Source organism: Cotesia glomerata, linkage group LG5 (assembly GCF_020080835.1).
Source record: "Cotesia glomerata isolate CgM1 linkage group LG5, MPM_Cglom_v2.3, whole genome shotgun sequence".
NCBI classification, from domain to species: domain Eukaryota; kingdom Metazoa; phylum Arthropoda; class Insecta; order Hymenoptera; family Braconidae; genus Cotesia; species Cotesia glomerata.
In genome coordinates this window covers 11880833-11901984 of record NC_058162.1, presented here as the reverse complement: position 1 = coordinate 11901984, position 21152 = coordinate 11880833, and the positions used below count along the sequence as shown (strand labels likewise).

Sequence of the window (21152 nt, the reverse complement as noted above, 5' to 3'; positions counted from 1 at the left end):
AGAATTCAAAAACAAATTTAGCTTTTTGCAAATTACAAACATCTATAAACTTATGAATAATACAAATTAGAGTGCAAATGAGATAAAAAAATTATATTTGCTAAAACACTTACGCGAAAATACTTGGATATTATATGCAGAGAAAAACAGAGTTGAAAATAATAAAATAACTAACTGGGTAGCTAACAAATTACTAGAAAATATTTAAATTTAATTTTACATAAAAACGACATGCAGCTGACATTGTTTTACAAACACAAATAAGAAAGAAGACGTCGGTAAGATATATTTTGGTAGGTAATTAACCGACGGAGTAAATTCAAGTTTGAGTAGAATTCGAACGCAACCTTTTAATACTCTGAACTAAAATGAAACTTATCTTAATATTAATTCTAACAAATTTTTAAACAAAATAAATTTTTTTATTTAGACAAAAAATATAGCTATCAATAAATAAATAACAATAAAATATTATCTAATGAGTGATAAATATTATAAGATTTCAAGAATCTTTTTTATTTTTCGAAAATTTATTTTTATTTTTAGAAAGTTATACAAACCTTTAACTAAAATTAATGAACATAGTAATAAGTATAGAAAAATTGTAATTAAAAATAATTTTTTTTTTTATTAAATGTGCAAGCTGGAGCTTTTTATCCAAAATTTAAAAATTTCTTTTTATCCAAAATTTAATTATAATTTTTTTACACTTATTATTATGTTCATTAATTTTAGTTAAAAGTTTGTATGATTTTATAAAAATAAAAAAGATTCTTGAAACGTTATAAAATTTATTACTAATTACATATTATTTTATTGTTATTTATTTATTTATTTATTTATTGATAGCTATATTTTTTTCTAAATAAAAAAATTTATTTTGTTTAAAAATTTCTTAGGATCATTATTAGGTCCATGCTATGTAAGAATAAAAAAAACTATTACAAATTAAATGTTGAAACAATTAATCAAAATAGAAAAAAAAGAATAACTAGTGATATTAGAATCAGGTCCTTCAGGATGCTTCATCAACAGCCAACTACCAAGGCAGCTGGTGGTTCAAACAAATAATTATATACTACATTGAATTCATAGGTCACATGGGTTAATATCCATTTAAAAATGTCGGGAAAGCGACGCTAAGCAAAACCTCACATTTAAATATTAATATTTCAAATAACATTATAAAATTTTTTAAGAGAATTTGTTTTTCTTTATTATAATCACATAAATCTTTAAACAAACTTGAGAAATAATAACAAATCCATAAATTTCTATTAAAAGTTTTTTTTTGTATTTAAATAAATCATTAATGTCAGAAAATATTCAAAAAATCTGTTCAAATGATGCTATAACATTGTCGCAAGTTGGGCAACGCAAATTAGCTTGCACGCGAGCAGGAAAGACTCGCATGTTTTGCACACACCGAGAGCATCCAAACCAATTGTTGCATGGCTGACAAATATGATTGGTCATTCTTAGTTCACACATCGTACAGTCTGTGATATGTTCACCAACAACGAATTCTGAAAAACGAAATATTACTACAAAATCACGATAGCATGTAAAATCACAATAACAAGTAATTAGTTATTACCAATTTCAATTGGATTTTCAGCGATGAAATTATGAATTTGTTGAACATCAACATCTCTTCCACTTTTAAGTTCATTGATGAAGTAGCTCACACAATTAATAAATTGCGGAATACCAAATTGGTTGTTTTGGTATAAAACCCAAGCGCTATGGATAATTTCATTTTTTAAGGTTTCACGACTTCGAGATACGCTTTAATTCTTGTAAAAGAACAATTTTTTCTAGAAAAAAAAAAAATTAATTATCAGTAATAATTTTAATTGACAATTTTAAATTGTATGAAAATGAAATGAATGAAGCAAAAATACTACAGAAAGGAGAAAATTATAGATTAGAGAAAGTAGCATATCTGAGAGAAAGTACATAAGTTCTTTTCAACACAATTATGAAGGATTTAAGTGAAATATGAGAGTACATTGTATTAACAGTTAAATCAATAATATTGTAAGAAAAAAAACCTGTAAAATCCCAAATATGGGATGAGTTCCAAACCGTAGAGCCAATACTTTATTATAAGCCTCGGAGAAGTTATTTGTTCTAAAAACTCTAAGAAAAACAGAATATACATCTGGCCTTGTTCTTCTTATCCACTGGTTATGAAAATACTTTAATAGCTTCTTAAACTGCAATAAAAGTACTGGTGCAGTAGTACTGAGAATCCAGTAAAATGCCAATAATTCAATATCATCAGGAGAAAGTAGAGGTAGTACTAATAATTTTTGTAAAAACAATCGATTTTCATTGCTTTCATTTATTGCATTCAGAAGACGCAACTTCTTTATTCTTTTCATTATCGCCTGTGTCAATTTGTAAATAAGCGTTATTAATATTAGTACCTAAAAGAAAAAAAATTTATTACACTATACTATACCTGGCAATAATGAAAATAACATCGAGTATGAGTAGCCTCTGGATAGTTCCTTAGAATAGCGATACCTAGAGCACTTTCAAAATCAGTGTTGATTCCCTGGCGGATTCGTGGTCACGGTAAAATGATCGTGAAACGACGGTGAATGTACCATAAATTCACAGTGTCGACAAATGATCGTCGAATGACCGTCACTTGACTATCGAAAGGCCGTCATTTGACAGTGATCCAGTGAACACATGACTTCAATATGACGTCATTTATAAGTCATAGGAATGTCACAATATTTTACGTAAATATGACGTAAAATTGACCTGTCTTGTGATCCAATTATGATGTAAAAATATATGATATATTTTTGACATCATACTGATGTAAGTTTATTACTTCTCTATGATGTAACGGAAATGACTTAGATATTCCGTACAACTGACATAATATATAAACTACAATATTACGTAATATTAATGCCATCATTGTATGTCATAACGACGTAAGTTTAACATCATGCGTTTACATCAGTGACAAGTCACGGCTGTACGTAATCTTGACGTAAGTTTAATATCATGCGTTTACATCAGTGACAAGTCATGGTCTTACGTAATACCGATACCATCTGTGAGTCATTATTTAACATCAATAATTTGTCACAATTGTACATAATACTGACGTAATTTGAAAGTCATTTTCTAAATCAGTGACAAACGATTATTTTCCATAATATTGATAAAATTTGGGGAATGTATTTTTTAATATTATCGATTGATCAAAATTTATCAAATATAAAACTTCTTTAACAAGATGTCTAATTTACAATTAATCGCTAAATATTAGTGAAAATTGGTTTAAAATTTAGTAAGAATCAGGAAGAGGTAAACAGCTGATTTAAGCTGGTACCTTGCAAATTTAAGTCCGCTCTTAATAACAAAAATTTATAATTTATAATATTAATGAATATATCTAACATATTAGCAAATAACATACAAAATATTTTTCATTTACGTTTTTAAGAAAAAAACATACAAATTAAATACATGTGGGATATAAACTTTTTGTATCTTTGCTTGTATGTTTCCATACACTGCAGAAAAAAAATCTTGACTCAAAGGTAAATTTCTTTGGACCAAGAATATATTAGAGATGACTAAAAATTTCGTGAATGAAGTCAAAATTTCTTGACACTAAAACACTTCTTGCTCCAATATAACTTCGGCCTCCGTCAAAATTTTCTTGGTGCAAGAAATACTTTTTTTTCGTTGCATATGTTTCTCACTTATATTTTTTCCATGAATTTAGGTACTTTTATCCATTGTAAAAATATTTTCGACTTCATTCAGTATAAATGATTTGGTGTGAAACTGATAACAAAAATACCGAGTTCAATTTATGTGGCATGAACTCTAAATTTTTAAACCGTCAAGCGAGTAAACATATAATTTCTTATGATTTCGCGTCAAGAAATTAAATGTCAGTCATTTAAATATTGCACTATTACTTGAAAAATAATTTTCTGACATTAGTGCTGCTACTTATGAAACATTGTATTTGAAATAATTCAAACAGTTCCATGATTGTTATTGACGAGACTAATAGTATTTTACACAGTAAAAAATTTTGCGTCATTGCGTCAAAAACTTTAGTGTTAAAAACTTTTGTGTTAAATGTTTAACTTTTTAAGTGTAAATTTAACATTTATTGTGTTAAATCAACATAAAAATGTTAAATATTTAACATAAAATTTTTAACACAAAATTTTTGACACAATGACGCAAAATTTTTACTGTGTACATCAAGTTTCATAATGTTGTTAGTATGTTAAATTAAAGAAATTCAAATTTCGAAAAAATTGAAATTAAAAGAAATATAGATTAAAAAATGGTATACTTAAAAGAGTTGAAATTAAAAAAAAAAAATCTAAATTTTGTAAATTGAAATTTTGAAGAAGAAAAATCCAAATGAAAAATACTAAATTTTCGGAAAAATTAAATAAAAAAAATTCGAGTCTTGAGAAATCAATAAGTATTAAAAATATTCAAATGACACGGATACATCGTTTACTCTGAAAAATTTCACTTTGTGAAAGTTCTCTGTGTCCGCTTTTAGACGAAAATTTTTGAAAGTGTAAGATTCAATCAATTCTTATGAAAATTTATAAATTGTCTATTAATTACCACAAGTTTCACTAGAGAGCCTTTTATAAGAGTTTTTACAAAGTTTTATAGAACTTTATAAAATTTCATGAGTTTAATGAAATTTTATGAAATTGTATAAATTATTAGACTTGAATTTTATACAATTCCAGCTCTTAAAATCCATTTAATCTCAGAAAAAATTATGAAATAAGCATTTTTCGTTATGTAAGGCTTATCACATAAGTTATTTACTTCGTGACATGAACCGTTACTTGGATAAGTGAGCAGCGTTCCAGACTCCGATACGTGAGGACCCAAGTTCGAGCCCAGCATATTTCAGGATTTTTTCATCAAGTATCAACATATAACTAGTGTTTCAAACTTTGTAATAAGTCCACAACACTATAATTAATTTCAAAATTGCCATCTTTTTATTTTTGAGAAATTTTTTTTAAAATATTTTTTCTGAGGTATAATTTTTACATCACTTACATCACTTTTACGTCATAATGAGATCATTATCATGATATAGACATCACAGGTATGTCATATTGACGTCATAAATGTCATTGAGATATAATACTGACGTCATGACTACGGCATATTTTTACGTCAGAATCTTACGTCAAGAAGTGTGAAATAATGAGTCACATATGACTCATTCGTGACTTGTATCTTACGTAAATCCTGACATAGCCCAATGTCATTTTGACGTCACATTGACGTAAACGTGTTTACTGGGGAACGACGAGTATCATTGTGAAAGTTTTTCACTGTTACTTTATGATTTTTATTCTGTATAGTTATCATACTTCACTATTCGAAAAACCAAATTTTTACTTGACTTCTCCGATTTTTTACCTGAGTAAAAATCGTAGATCATCGATCGATCGTCTGTCATTTGACAGTCATTCGAAAACATATAAATTGTCAAAAAACCGTAACTCGGTGGTAGATGCACAGTAGTCTGTGAGTGAAACGAGCGTATAATGTCGGTAAGTCAGGAATTTTTTACTAGTCAACAATGAAAAAGTGCTGATTATATTTTTTTTTTTGTTTCATTAAAAATACTCAGTGTATAAAAAGATAGGTAAATGAGAAATTTTCAGTAACTAATCGGGATGAAAAATTTGAAAAAAATATTAAATTATTGTAATTTTGTTTATTTCAAAGTAAAATTATAAAAAATTAATCAGATTACAGGCAATCAACAGAGATCCATCATTTCAATACTTTTCAGAAGAGTTTATGGCTTACAAGTGTTGAATTTTTTTTATAGTCTTAAATGAGAAACTATAATACCTTTTGATTATGAAAAATATAATAATCAATATTGTTTTTTTTTTTTTTTTTTTTAGAGACGAAAACTTTAATTTCAAAATTACGGAAAAATTGTTTGTTATCAAGAAAAATTATTATGAGATATTTTTTTTTAACAATTCAATTTTTAGCAATTTCTTTTCCAGATCTTTTTTTATACAGTTAATAATTTCACCATGATTTCGAAATTAAGAATTTCGTAATCATCAAAAATTTGAATCATTTATTACGATTATTATTTTGAAGTCATGGAAAAAATATAACTTAATTTCAGCTATTTTTATCTATGCAATGAAAAAAAAAAATGACTTGGTTTTGACACCTTATGATGTGACTGAATCTAATGTTTCGTGCAGTGTCTTAGATAGCCTAGCTGGTAGAGTCTTGGGCGCGCGACCAGATGAATCGGGTTCGAGTCTCGGTCTAGACTGTCCGCAATATTTTTTTTTATTTTATTGTCCGTGATAGTAGCGTAAAATCACCGTATTTGGACAGTATATTGAGCGTACAGTGTCGGTCATAACGTCGTAGATTCACTTGCGTATGCACCGTAAATATTCAATAAATTTATAGTAGATATCGTTAACAACGGTATCCGATGCTGACTGACAGATCGCTCGGTAAGAACGAACTTTATACGGTGAAACGACCGTGAAACAACCGTCATTCGACCGTGCTTTCACCGTGTCGCCGAAACCGCCAGGGATTGTTAATGGACGCAAATGAGGTGCCAAAATTAAGGAGAAGTACGTAAGAACTGATTCATAAGCTGATGTATCTTTTTTTTCATTAAAACCCAACAAAGCGGTATAACCTGTAATTAACAAAAAATTTTTAATCATGAATTTAAATAATAAAGGCAATCATATGGCCTTAGTTAAGATCAAAAATTATAAAATTTTTAAATTATAAAATTTATTTTTAAGCGCAATAGTAATTATTTAAGCAATTATTTAATTAATTTTGTAATTTTTCATATATTGTTAATTAAAAAAAAAAAAAGATCATATTATTATATAAAGAAATTAATTTAAGCTCGGCATTTAAAAAAAAATGCTTTTCTAATTAAAGTTGTTTAGAAAATAAACGTTCGTAAGCTGGTTTGATGAACTGGTGCTAACTTTATTTTTTTTTTTTAATAATTAATTTATAATATTTTGAACGGACAGTAATTTTTTTTAATTTTTTAATTTATTAGAATTCAATAAAAATGTATATGATAGTTATTCTTATTACAGATGATTGAATATATTTAAAAATAATTTAGGGTGTCAATATTTAGACCTCTGTCAATAATTGGGGCTTTTACCTTATTATTTATTTATTAATTCCTATTAAAAAATTTTTTTGGTACAGTCGAATCGCGTTATGAGTCCGGCTTGTTTTCTCTGTTTTTTAACCAGACTCGCGTTAATATGAAAGAGACACAAGGAGGGTTCATAACGCGACGACTGTATTTTTAATAAACTATTTCATAAATGAAGAATATAAAGTTCTCAGAAGAAAAGTAAATTATTGATATCACGTTACAGATGCCATAAGGGCGTATAAAAATTTGAACCCATTTTTCTTTCTTCACAGATATAGGAGATAACCTGATAGAAGTGATTGGTCAACAGAATTGTTTGCACATGGGCCAAGTAAATACCAGACTAAAAGCGTCTGGAAGAAGATTAGCACAATGCAGTAGCGTTATTATTAAGACAAATAAACGCTTTCCTATGCAAATAGATGGAGAACCACGAGTGCAAGGACCTTGTGAGGTAATTTTTATAATTATTGACAATTATCTATAAAAATAAAAATAACAAAAAAAGTTTATGTAGATTCACATTACTCATAAAAACCAAGTACCTATGCTAATGGCACCACCATCAATTAAGCGGCGAGGATTTCTGCGGTTCTTTAAAAGATAAAAAATTTTTGATATTTGTTATTATTTTTACTATTAATATTTTAAGTTTTTTATTCGTTACTGTATCTGTAAGCCTTAGTAAGCCGAAGTTAAATTCTTAAACTATTTTCCAGCATGTCATGAGACATTATAAATTTAATCACATGTTTTCCAACCCTTTATAATCTCTTATATTTAAGCTGTTGTATTCTTAAATTTAAACGCTTATGAGAGCAATTTTTTTATAAGCATATGAGAAGTATATTTATTATTTTACTCGTAAAATTTTTTTTTTTAATTTTAAAATAGAGAATCTGTACTTTTTTAACTATTGACGTTTTTAAAGATATAAGCTCATCCCGATGTTACACTCAGAAAGAACTTTCATTTGAGTACCCACATGCATTTTAATATATTTTTCATATAAATAAATAAATATATATATATATATATATATATATATATATATATATATATATATATATATATATATATATATATATATATATATATATATGAAAAATTTCCACCTATATATTGACTCATCACGAGATCTCTGAAACCATAAAGCGTAGAGACTTAAAATTTGGTAGGAATATTCCTTTCGCCGTGTAAAGGTCAGCTAAGAACGGATTTTACAAAATTCCACCTACAAGGGGGGTTGCGGGGGCGTTGACAATGGAAAATTCCCATTTTTAAACTATAGCTCCTATTGACTCCAAATTTGGCAGGAATCTCCTATATCCTACTCCACAAGGGGTTGCGGGGGTGGGTGTTAATAATGAAAATTTTAAATTTCAGAGCTGTAGCTCCTATAGGCTCCAAATTTGGTAAGAATCTGCTCTATGTGATGTATAAATGATTCAAGAGTGGATTTAATGACGAATCACCCCCAATAAGGATTGCGGGGGTGGGTTTTGACAAAAAAAATCTTAATTTCCAAAATATAGCTTCTAAAAGGCGTAAATTTGGTAGGAATCTTTTATTTGTCATGTAGAGATCATCTCAAAACGGATTTCAATAAATTCTACTTCCGACAGGGATTGCGGGGGTGGGTGTTAGAATTTCAAATTTCCATTTCCAAACTGTAACTTCTACAAACTTGAAATTAGGTAGGAATCTTTCATTTGTCATGAGATCATCTCAAAACGGATCCCAAAAAATTCTACTTCCGATAGGGATTGCGGGGGTGGGTGTTAAAATCTAAAATTTTAATTTCCAAACTGTAACTCCTGCAGATTCTAAATTTGGTAGGAATCTGCGTGTACGATGTCAAGTTCAGCTGAGAATGGATTTTCTCGAATTCTAACCCCAAAAGGGATGGTGGGGGCGTTAACAATGAAAATTTCTCATTTCCAATCGATAGTTTTTATAGACTCGAAGTTTTGTTGAAATCTTTTATTTATAATGTAGAAATTATCTCGAATAGGATCTTACGAAATTCCTCCCCCACATAGAAGTGCGGGAGTAATAATTGTCAAAAAATTCATATTCTTTAAATACAGTTCCTAAAAACATAAAATTTGATAGAATCTGAAGAGAAACAGGCAAATACCGGGATGGCCTCCAAGGTCAACGGATTTAAATATTTTTCTTTCTTAATAGTGATATTTTCTTACAACAATCGTCTCTTTGGCAGCGGCAAAAAAGTCGACTAAGAATTTTACATACATTTTTTTTTGCTGATCACATAACCGATGAATTGTTCTTATTACGGGATCGCGAAAATGTAACAGATTAAAAGCATTGCATTTTCTAAACACATGAGATATAGAAAAAAAATTTGGCTACTCATTTTAAGAAAATTCGTAAAAAACAAGTATAAATAATTTTCTATGTATAATTGTTGTTACGGAAGAAATTTTAATTAACAGCGAAATTCGTCACAATTTAAGCTAGGCAGATTTCAACTTCACTTATGAGACCCGAAATTACTTTAACTAAAACTTACAATGATCATTTAAAATTTTTTTTCTTCGTGTCAATTAATATTCATTTTTGGAAGAAAGCCACGGGAATGTTATAGTGATTGCACATTGAAAGTTACAATGAATTTTAGCTAGAATAATCATGTGGACAAAATATACAGACCAATTTGATGGAATTTGGAATCTGTGCAAGTCAAAACAATCTTCCAATTAAATTTCAAATCTAGATCTAAAAATACAATTCTATAAAGCGCCCAGCGGAGCGGGCGGGTAACAGCTAGTATATATATATATATGAAAAATTGATGTGGGTATACTCAAATGAAAGGTCTCGATGAGTGTAATGTCGGGGTGAGCTTATAACTTAAAAAATGTCAATAGTTCACAAGATACAAGGTCATTTCTAAATTATGAATCTAGAGATAGAGTATTTTCGAATGCATCCTGAATATTTTTCTTAATAAATTTTATGAGTCATTGTATTTATGTCCTAAATGATAAAAGTATGTATGCTACATTCATTTTCTCAATAGAAACTTTTTTTGATAATTAATAAGAAAATATATATATCAATTTTTAGAAACCCGAGAAAAAATGTTTCTATATAATTATATATAATTGTATATAATCATATATGATTATATATGGAATCACATATATAATTATATAAAATTATATATGATCATACATAATTATATATAATCATACATGATTATATATGGAATTGTATATGAGGTTATATATAATCATATATAATTATATATGACTATATATGGAGCAATATACAGCCATGCAGGATTATATATAGTTTCATATACAATTATATATAAGTATATAGAATTATATATAATCATACATGATTATATATGGAATTGTATATGAGGTTATATATAATTATATATGACTATATATGGAGCAATATACAGCCATGCAGGATTATATATAGTTCCATATACAATTATATATAAGTATATAGAATTATATATAATCATACATGATTATATATGGAATTGTATATGAGGTTATATATAATCATTAGGGCCAGGACTTTCGCAGTTGTTTGAATGAGCATTCATATGTTTAACCTGAAATTTGAATAAATAAAAAACGCCAACTTCCTGGCCCTAATAATTATATATGATTATAGATGACTATATATGGAGCAATATACAGCCATGCAAGATTGTATATAGTCCCATATATAATTATATATAAATATATATAATTTTATATGCTTATATATAATTAACAGACATAAAAATTTTTTCTTTGAAAAAAAATTTTTTTTTGGTAATCACAAAAAGTGTAAAATGATGTTTATAATTACGTTTAAATAATTCTGAAATACAAAATTTGTCACATTTCCTATACGATGTTTTGGTCTGCTCTGCTACTACCTAATAGTTAAATCATTATTTATTTTATTATTTAAGTAAGTGTTATATTATAATGAAATTCGGTAAAATAAATAAATTATGAATAATGACTATCCAAATATATATTAAAATCAATTTTTATATTCCATTTATGATAAACTCATATGATACATTATGTAGATCATAGAATCATTATCATCTAAGACAGCAGCACAGTAGACAGAGACTTCAAGACGCACGGAGATCACCAAAGTTAAGCAGCATTGAGCAGAGTTAATAGTTGGATGGGTGACCGCTGGTGTTATAGCTATAAAATTATATCTAGATATTTTTTTTTGCATTTTAATTGGTTACACAGAATTGCGTAGGACCATATTAAATATTCTATCCATAAAATTAACCCAATAATTAATTAGATGTAATAAATATATAATTAAATATTGTTATATATAATTATATATAGTTATATATAATTAGATATGATTATATTTGGCCATTTTTCATATATAATCATATATAACCAATTTATATATAAATATATATAAATATTTTTTCTCGGGAAAACAAGAACCGTAGGCTACAACCATAAATTACAATGAAGCTTTAATAAAATACACTATGACACGTCATAGATTATAAGACAAGCAATCATTTTTATAAACAATTTATGAAAATAGCATAAACTTACAGAATCTTGGACAAATCCTAAAATCGTGAACAATTGACGAAATGCAGGTTTTCTTGGAATCACTTTAAATGTAGCATCCATAAAAATAAGTTCAGTCACATTATTTAAGGATCGTAAAAATCCTAAATCAGCGTAAATTATTGATTTAAAATGGTCATTGTCTTCAATAGTTGTGACTGTTGTGTTCATTGCGTTGTAACTGGTGAAAAAGTTCCATTCTGGCATTTCAATTATATTTAAATATTGTTCTATAGAATTGGGTACGGGGGGTCTTGTTTGTCGCCTCCATCTTAACATTTTTGATTTAATATTTACCCATGGGACATGAACATCAGCGGCTTCATAGTGACTGAATAAAAAAAATAAGCAGATTATACAAAAAATTACACAATTATCTCACTTAATATAATTTTATATACTTATCGGAGTTTTTTTAAATACTTACAGCAAACTCATTTCATCATAAATAACTCTCAGTGACTTGAAATGTTCTTTTTTCACCTCGTTAAACAAAGATTCTTCAAAATGATAAATGACTTGTGCATTTCCAGAACTTAACCAACTCTTTAGGAAATAATAGCAGTATCTGGAATTGCCTAAGTAAGTAAACAAAAATATTTACTACTAATTTTTTAATTATTTATTTATTTATTTAATACAGACCCAACAGCCAAAAGGCCAATAACAGGGTCATTAATACATATAATTTTACAAATGAACAGTCCCTCGCGGTATTAGAATCACAGTGGAAACACTGTGAAAACCCTGTGCTTGTGAAAGCACTGTGTAAATTGAGAGAGTTTCACTGTGATTTCACCGTGCATTTGTCCCATTCGTACACGGTGTTTTCACAGTGTTTTCTCGATGAATTCTCGATGTTCACTCATCGAATTCACGGTGATTACACAACTTTTTTTCACAGTAATTACATCGTGAATTCACAGTAATTACACTGTGAATCCACAGTAATTACACTGTGAATTCACAGTCGTCACACTGTGAATTCACAGTCATCACACTGTGAATTCACAGTAATAACACTGTGAATTCATGATAAATTCATAGTGATAACACGGTAATTTCACGTGGAATTTTCCGTGTCTACATCGTATGCGTCTGTTACACGTATATAAAAGCTTTTATACATATGTATAGAAGCAATGTAAATCAACAAACACACACGCACACGCGCATGCATAAGACAACTTGTACAATCATGTGAATAGCTCTCTGAGATCTTACAACTCAAATATCCATTTAAATTGGAATCAACAAATATCACTTTATTCTCAGGAAATTAAAATTCAAGCAATTAAGAATATTTCGAACCAGTTATTACACTTAGCATTATTTAGTTTTTTGTTTAATTTATGTTTTACCTTAAGAAAATTTTTGGAAGATAATACAATAGATATATTGAATAATTACTGAAAGAGCGGAAAAGCGGGGATCAGGTTTAGGTCTGGATATCTCAATTAAAACGCGTAAATTATTATCAAAAATAACACTAGGAATTTATTTACATTAAATACACTAAATATTTAATATGTTTAATAGCGGATTGTTAAGATAAAAGCGGATTTATAAATTACAGCGTGGTTTGCAAAAGCGAAGCCGGTTGACACGTGGTTGAACACTCTGCCGGCACTGTAAAAGCGGTGAAATAAATGCACAATTAACACAAATTATCTATAACAAACTAAAGCGAATTATTAACAATTAATTTAAGCAAATTAAATTATTAAATAAGCGAAATGCGGTTTATTAACGAAAAGCGAAAGTAAAGAAATACTAATGGCGACTTGATGCAGTGAAAGCGTAGAAGCGAAAGATAATAACAATAGTTCGTCTTCTTCCTCGTTGAGTTGAGGAAGAAGGCTATTGCGCATGTCTAGCGGGAGCGATCAGCCAATAAAGCGGTCGATTCATGGCGTAATCGAGAGGCTGATTTTCTATTGGCGGTTCGATTTTTGCGGGAACTAGTGGTGGACAGGTACGTCTCTTGAATTTAGGAGTCCCCCAGGAGCGAGTTAATCGCTACTGGGCCTTGTTCACCGAACATATATAGAGGAACAATTTTTGATTTGAACAATATTTGGGCATTTTAAAGATATTTTCATTTTTAAAACTACTATTTTGTTATCTATAGCTGCACTAAATAGTTATAAGCATTTTTTACTCTAATGGCAATTAGCAAAAATTGTTACCAGTGAGAATTGATATGAAAAAGTCATTTACTATAGAAGTTAACTCGAAAAGTGACTTCTCTCTTCAATTAATATAATGACAGTACTTAATTTTTTCAAATAAAATTATTTTTTTACAAATCATAAGAGTTTTATTAGTTACATTCATTAGTATAATAATGGAAAAATATTCTTATCAATATATTTTTAACCACCGGGGCTCCCCGCCTCTATTAATCCGCAAAAATTACCCATGTTAAAATTTCTCAGCAATAATTCCTGATACAAAAATATCTCAAGTACAAAACCAAAGTTTTTCACAACATAAATTAATCTGACGAAAATTGATCATCACTTACAAAAATGCTTATTTATTATTATCATTATTTTCAACAATAAAATCACCTTTTACCCTGAATAAAAAAAAGTATTGAGACAAAGAAAAAAGTATTGAAAAGTATTGGATTGATTAGAAAACCAATACTTTTCAATACTTTTTTCTTTGTCTTAATACTTTTTTTTTATCAGGGTAATCATGGTTTTTGTGTGTGTAAGAAAATATTGCTAGGATAAAATGTTGCATAAGAAATTTTTGCTGAGAAATTTTGTCGTAGGTAATTATTGCATGAGAAATAAAAAACGGTCACCAACGGTATTTAGGTAAATTACTGTATATAGATCATTAAACATATAAGCCTATAAATAATTTGTGTGTGTGTGTGTGTGTGTATGTGTGTGTGGGTGTGTGTGTGTGTGTGTGTGATTGTTAATGCATGTGTGTAAATGAATTTTTGTCGTACGGTATCTCAAATACAAATCAACCAATAGAATTCTACAATACGTCATTCGAAAGGGCTTATCAAACCTTAGATCTAAATAGATTTGAGAGTTAATCCATCGAGCCATTCCGAAAAAATTTCAAAATAACTAAAAAAAAATTTTGAATTTTTGTTTTTTGAAAATAATATCAAAGCGTGCGAAGAAATTATAATGAAAACTGCGTCGAATGCTTCTTTGAAAATGAAAATCGAACGATGCATTCAAAAGTTATATTTTTTTAAAAATTCACAAAATTTTGTTCTTCAGTATTTTCAAGATGTCTTACAGATTCCTCAACCAATCAACATAAACCTGTAAATTTCCTTCTTCTGCTTAAAAAACTGCGTCAAATGCTTTTTTAAAAATGAAAATCGAACCACGCGCAGTCAACCGATTTCCAGATTTTCGGATAAAATTTTTACTTACAATAAATTTATACATATGGGTCATTCCATGTCAAATCAACCTCTTCTGATTTGAACAATTTTGGTCAGAAGTTTTCTTTGATCATACAACGAAGTTCTCCTAAAGGAAAAAAAATACAAAAATTTTTTTCAAAAGATATGCTAATTCAAAATTTCGCGATTTTTCCAGTTTTTCAATTTTGTTTTTGGAACATTTCGAACGCTAGTATAGATACAGGTATTTTTTTTCCTTTGGCAGAACTTCGTTTTATGATAAATGAAAACTTCTGACCAAAATTTGTCCAAATGAAAAGGGGCCGATTCCAACTATTGGTCGATTTGACATGGAATGACCCGAATAGATTTATTGTTTTTGACAATATCAAAAGAATCAAACTTTTGACTCTTCGTCGATTTACTTTTATTACCTGAAATATTAGAAAATAAATGATAAATTTTGCTTTTTCTATACACAAAAGATAAAAAAAAAAAAATTTTCATACAGATTTTTCAAAATTTTAAACGCCAATAGCTCTTATTATTAACAATGTAACGTAGTCTGATAATTACAAACTTATACTTTATCGTCAATCAATACTTAATACAAATGATACAAGTTCTATTTCCAAAGGATTCTTAGTCAGTTTCCCAGCAATTATTTTGCTTGATAACATACAAGTTTCCTGATGAGCATATTTGAACAGCAGGTTTTATCAAAGAAGATTCTTGTATAAAACATACGCTATTTGTTAATCTAACTTGATTAATATAAGTCGTATTGAATGCATGTCCGACTAGCTGCATACGTTTGATCAACATACCACTTATACTTTCCTCATTATTCTGAAATTGGACCATGTTAATTATCATTCCAAAAGTGTCATTGCCGTTATGAACCGTAGAATCACAAACTTTTATTTTCTTGTTGCTTTCACATGTATATTTTGTACCATTTAGTTTCATCTTTTGAAAATACTTCAGATTTGCTGGTTCAAAACCTTTTTCATTTAACAAAGTGCGTTCATAAACTGTCGGTGAGCGTAATGTACATTTTCCAAAACCAATTAAACTATTTCTTCTTTTAACCCCATCTTTGTCTAACAGCATTTTTATTTGTTTTGCAATGAATTTTTTCGTTTTAAGAGATATTGATTCATCATACAAAGTGTTTATAATGAACTTCTGCATAAGAAAACATTCTGCTACTTGATTGGTTCAAGCATAAGAACTCGTAACAAAGTCCATGATCCTCCGATTGCACGCTTCAAAATCAAATGCATTATGTGCCCATAACGGACCCCAATTTCGGACAACAGTTACTAGGTGTGTCAATAAATGTATGTTTGAGGTCATATTCTCCTCACCAAAATACTCTTCAAAAAGCTCAACATACTTTTTTAAAAGAACTTCGCAACAATCTAGATTCGTTGAAGATATGCAATCAGAATTTAAATAATAAATTGCTTCCGACAGAAGGGCCAGGTGATCGATATACTTTTTAGGTAATACCTTCTGTAAACAAATTGGTGCATACTCCAGCCAATTGCGCCATTCAGAGGCCTTCCATTTTAGAAATGTATACATAGATCTTGGCTTTCGAGATCTACATGACGGGGGCATTATTGATAACAAACATTCATCTATTAACTTTAAACTCTTGGGACTTCCTACGTAGTAAGGAACTTTAGCTTTAGTAAGCAATAGTCGCGTATGCAGCCGATCTACACCAAGATATGCTGCATGCATTGACTCAACAATGACTCCTTTGTTAATATTAAATAGTGGTAAAGCAACCAACGATAAAACATTTTCAACTCCACGCTTCACTTTAACAGTATCAAAAGCGGACGCCATATCACCACGTAATTCAGCATCAGTCCGTAGCTTTTGATAGCACTGAGATAGTGGGTATACGAATTTACCAGGTCCCAAGCTACGGCCTTCAGCGTAGCAATATAAACATCCGAAATATCCATTATACTGAGTATGACAAACGACTGCTGCTCGAGCCGGAGCATCAAGACTTCCGATAGTCATGATGAATTTAGATGTTACTTATGATGTATTTGATGGCTTTCATGTGATACCAGTAGTAAAGAGTTCCTCCATTTCATCGATCAGTGGTTTTAAAAAGTTATTCATCACTGGGTGCACTTGGTCCACATAAATAGCGGCGAGGAGCATACGTTTTTTTTGAACATGTGGAGGAAGCTCGTTAATTTGTATATATATATATATATATATATATATATATATATATATATATATATATATGGCGTACTCAGTATAGCGTGGCGACCCGTCGCCACACCGTACACTCTACTACGCATAAAATATATATATGTATACCTTAGTATAGCGTGGCGACCCGTCGCTACAGAAAGCGTCGCCACGCTAACAATTCGGTTTACACGTGAGCCTATAGATGTTTCACATCAAAAACAATCAATCAGACAGTAAAGAATCGAACCAAACGTATTACTTTTGTCTTATCCAAATTTAACAGAAACTGTTGTGGTAGAAGGAACTCATGAGCTATGACAATGAGTACTTTTCATAAATCTGTAATTGTTGTACACAATTGTGCGACAAGAATTGTAAAGAAACTAATATTTCATATCTTAGCTTGAAGATTCCTTGTTTAAAAAAATTGATTGAAAAGAATTAAAAATGATAAAATTTGAATTTTTGTCAATAATTTCAATTCTGCTTATATATATAGAGTTATACAGTTTGCACGGAACAACCGCTTTTCAATTCTTTTCATTTAATATTTTTCATCAGGGATTGTTCTTGAATACTTATTTCGTATGTGTACACCTGTATATTACTTATTACGATGTACATTAGGGTGAGCCAAAAAAACCGACTTTTTTTTTTTTTAGTCTCGAGTAAAAAAATGTTAGTTTTCGATATTTTAAGAGCCCTCTCTAAAGGACAGCTAAAAACAAAATTATAAGATGTCGCTCCAAATTTTTTTAAATTTCAAAAATCGAATTTTTTTCTCGTTACGGTATAATTTTATAGACTAAAAAAAAATAAGTTTTTGAAAATTTCAATTCAAAATTTAAATATTGAAAGGTCACTCGTACTTTTTTTCATTTTATTAGTGCATTAGTTTAGATTTTTTCGAGCGACCTTTTACTATTCCAATTAAAATTCCATGCATTTTTTTTTTATTTTTTATCACAATAATCGATAAAAATACATTACGCGATGAACAAAAAATCAAGAACAGTGTAGAAAACATAATAATTTTTTAATTTAATAATTTCATTTAATCAACTGCCAGGTGTGGGTTCGAATCCCAAGCTGGTCTTGGAAACCAGCTTAGTTGAGATTTGACGCTTGCCGCGTAGGTTAAGATTGTCACAAACCAAAAAGACCCCAACGTACGGCTCCCAACTGTTAAAGTCGGCAGGATGACCACAGAAGTTAAAACCAACTCTAAATAATAATTAATTATAGAAAAAAAAAATTATGAGCGACCTTTTAAAATTTAAATTTTGAACTGAAACTTTCAGAAACTTATTTTTTTTAGTCCATAAATTTATACCGTAAAGAGAAAGAAAATTTGAAAAAAAATTAATTTTTGATGAATTTTGAAATTAAAAAATATTTGGAGCAACCTCTTAAAAAATTTTTTTTTGAGCTGTCCTTTAGAAAGGGCTCTTAAAATATCCAAAAACTAACATTTTTTCACTAGAGACTCAAAAAAAAACATTTCATTTTTTTTGGCCACACTTAATGTACATATTTAATTTATGACAGCCGAATTTTCATAATAAACCTGTTTTTTTTTTTTTTAATCTAGTTTGTTGTCATTGATGGTTTAAAAATTGAAGCAGACAATATGTCAGAAATTCTGATGCAAAACACAATGAGACGACGTGCTATCTTGTAATGAGAGAAATGTGGCCGCCGGATGTAATGAAAAAATATGTTTCTGATACGACAAGAAAATGTAGAAGTACAAACAATTACAACCCCTGAAGATCGGAAAAAATTGAAAAGTATGTATTTCAAGGGTTCTACATATAAATAATGTTTGAAAAGTTGAAGGAGTTTAAAAAAATTAGGAAAACGGTTAAGCCTAAATGCTATCCCGGCATCTTCCCGCTAATTCCATATCTAAGCGCTTAAAATTGCAGTTATGAGATTTTTAGCTCTCATACACATATAAATAGTCGGTTTTTTTGCGCCACCCTAATATATATAAGGTAAAAGACCCCTTTAGTGGCGGGGACCCCTTTAGCGGCACTTTAATTAATTTTGCTATTTATTTAATCAATTTAATCATTAATTTATATTATAAGTATTTTATTTCTAATCTTTAAGACCTCTAGATCACAGAAATGTTCAATTTTGATTTCAGGGAAAATCTTTTTAGTAAAAAAAAAATTTTTCTTTTTCAACCAAACTGAAACTCCGAGCAAATTTTAAATTTCTTAATAATTCCGTTAAGATTGATCACATTTTTAAAAGCGAATTTCTAAATATTATTCACATATAATTATACTAGCAATTATCATTACAGATTTTGAAAAGTCTATAGAATCACAAAAGTATTTATTTACCTTTTTTAAAATAAATATTCCTAAAAAAACAAAATGACACTAGTAAGGGCATGAAAATTCTCTAGCGCCAATTACCGCCAACGTTAAAATCAAAGGCACTCCACCCTTTTTATATATAGCAAATCTGTTTATGTTCATAAACGTTCTGTCTGATTGTACAGTTATTAACAATCTCAATACGAGTCTTTTAAAAGTGGTCAAGAATATATTTTTGCTTAAATAATTTTAAATTCAATTATCGTTAATTTTATAATTTTTTGTCTAATAAATGTGTTTGTAAATAATACTTCAGTGTTTATAATATATTTTTTGAAAAATTTTACGCATACGGGCTAGATCCGCCACTAAAGGGGTCAGTAGTATGCCACTAATTGGATCAGGGGATTATTGGCCCTGCCATTAATGGGGTCATTTGAATAATGGATTTTAAAAAATTATAAATAATGGTAAATTTGGAAATATTAAAATTTTTTTAATTAATTATGTACGTTTAAACATTAATGAAGGCAATAGGTACAAAAAAATTTAATATTTGTACTTTAACTATAATAACAAAATTATTCTGTTAACCCCCTTCCTTATAGTGCCACTAATGGGGTCTTTTACCTTATACATACATACATACATACAGACAGACAGACACCACCGCGGGAATAGTCAGGGAAGCTTCCTACGGCCTCGAAACGTCGAGATCCTATGAAAACTCGATTTTTGAAAAACGGGATAAAAACAATAATTTCCCGATTTTTAAATTTTTAACTTTCTCAGCGGAAAGTTAAAAAATTCCGATCCATTGTTCAAAATTAAAATTTATCTCATGCTATTTTCAGAGGCTACAAAATCTTAATTTTCAATATTCAACTAACGTTTTTGAAAATAAACTAAAATTTAAAAAAAAGTTACAAGATTTTTAAAAATAATAATGTACAATGAAAAATTGTATAGCAAAATAAAAAAATGTTGTCTATTGTTCTCGATTATAAAACCTTATTTTAATTTCAAAAATTTAGATTTTAATTTTCTTTTTCTGATTATAGAAATTTGTTTATATCTGCAAAGACGTCGTGAAATTCATTATGGCAAAAACTCTAACGATGACATTGGCATACATTTAAAAAATTGGATGAGCATGACTTTTCATGCATGCAGAAGAAAAATGAAAAAAAAATCAAGAAAATGTAGTTAATTAACTTCATTTTAAGTTAGGAGTACTACGCAATGGTTACAACTGATATGAGTAGAATAAATTGCAAACTGTCGTGCTGTGATAGTTGATAATTACACTGATGCTACTAATATTATTATTATTATTACTACTGATATTATAATTATTATTATTTAGATATACAGATTGTTGTTCGTAC

General features: G+C 28.8%; 1 protein-coding gene and 3 long non-coding RNA genes across 7 annotated transcripts; 2 read left to right on the top strand and 2 right to left on the bottom strand.

Moving 5' to 3' along the window:
- Positions 1 to 536: 536 nt before the first annotated feature.
- LOC123265523 lies at positions 537 to 10862 on the top strand. Its single transcript, XR_006509582.1, has 3 exons — positions 537 to 549; positions 2232 to 2236; positions 10778 to 10862. It is a non-coding gene; the product is annotated as an uncharacterized LOC123265523 (long non-coding RNA).
- On the bottom strand, positions 1270 to 2847 carry LOC123265522. The gene is made up of 4 exons (XR_006509581.1): positions 2468 to 2847; positions 2055 to 2393; positions 1598 to 1817; positions 1270 to 1526 (listed from the first exon to the last, which is right to left on the bottom strand). It is a non-coding gene; the product is annotated as an uncharacterized LOC123265522 (long non-coding RNA).
- LOC123265521 lies at positions 6021 to 13224 on the bottom strand. Of its 4 annotated transcripts, none has more exons than XM_044729323.1 (4): positions 13182 to 13224; positions 12248 to 12398; positions 11803 to 12151; positions 6021 to 6730 (listed from the first exon to the last, which is right to left on the bottom strand). In XM_044729323.1, the coding sequence occupies exons 2-4, from the start codon at positions 12256 to 12258 to the stop codon at positions 6653 to 6655; spliced, it is 438 nt and encodes a 145-aa protein (XP_044585258.1). In that variant the 5' UTR covers positions 12259 to 12398; positions 13182 to 13224; the 3' UTR covers positions 6021 to 6652. The 4 variants fall into 4 exon arrangements, with proteins under 4 accessions (XP_044585258.1, XP_044585255.1, XP_044585259.1 ...); XM_044729320.1 differs by lacking the exon at positions 13182 to 13224 and adding an exon at positions 12466 to 12994; XM_044729324.1 differs by lacking the exon at positions 13182 to 13224 and adding an exon at positions 12466 to 12986 and having other exon boundaries at positions 12248 to 12388.
- On the top strand, positions 12273 to 21092 carry LOC123265524. The gene is made up of 3 exons (XR_006509583.1): positions 12273 to 12402; positions 19026 to 19224; positions 20826 to 21092. It is a non-coding gene; the product is annotated as an uncharacterized LOC123265524 (long non-coding RNA).
- The last annotated feature ends 60 nt before the right edge of the window (positions 21093 to 21152 follow it).

Bases quoted from the DNA above. Each gene is read 5' to 3' on its own strand.
- LOC123265521 (XM_044729320.1), bottom strand. From the start codon at position 12,496: ATGACCCTGTTATTGGCCTTTTGGCTGTTGG. The intron at 12,399-12,465 runs GTCTGTATTAAA...TTACTTACTTAG, and splicing joins ATTGGCCTTTTGGCTGTTGG to GCAATTCCAGATACTGCTAT. The intron at 6,731-11,802 runs GTAAGTTTATGC...TGTTAATTACAG, and splicing joins TAGGATTTGTCCAAGATTCT to GTTATACCGCTTTGTTGGGT.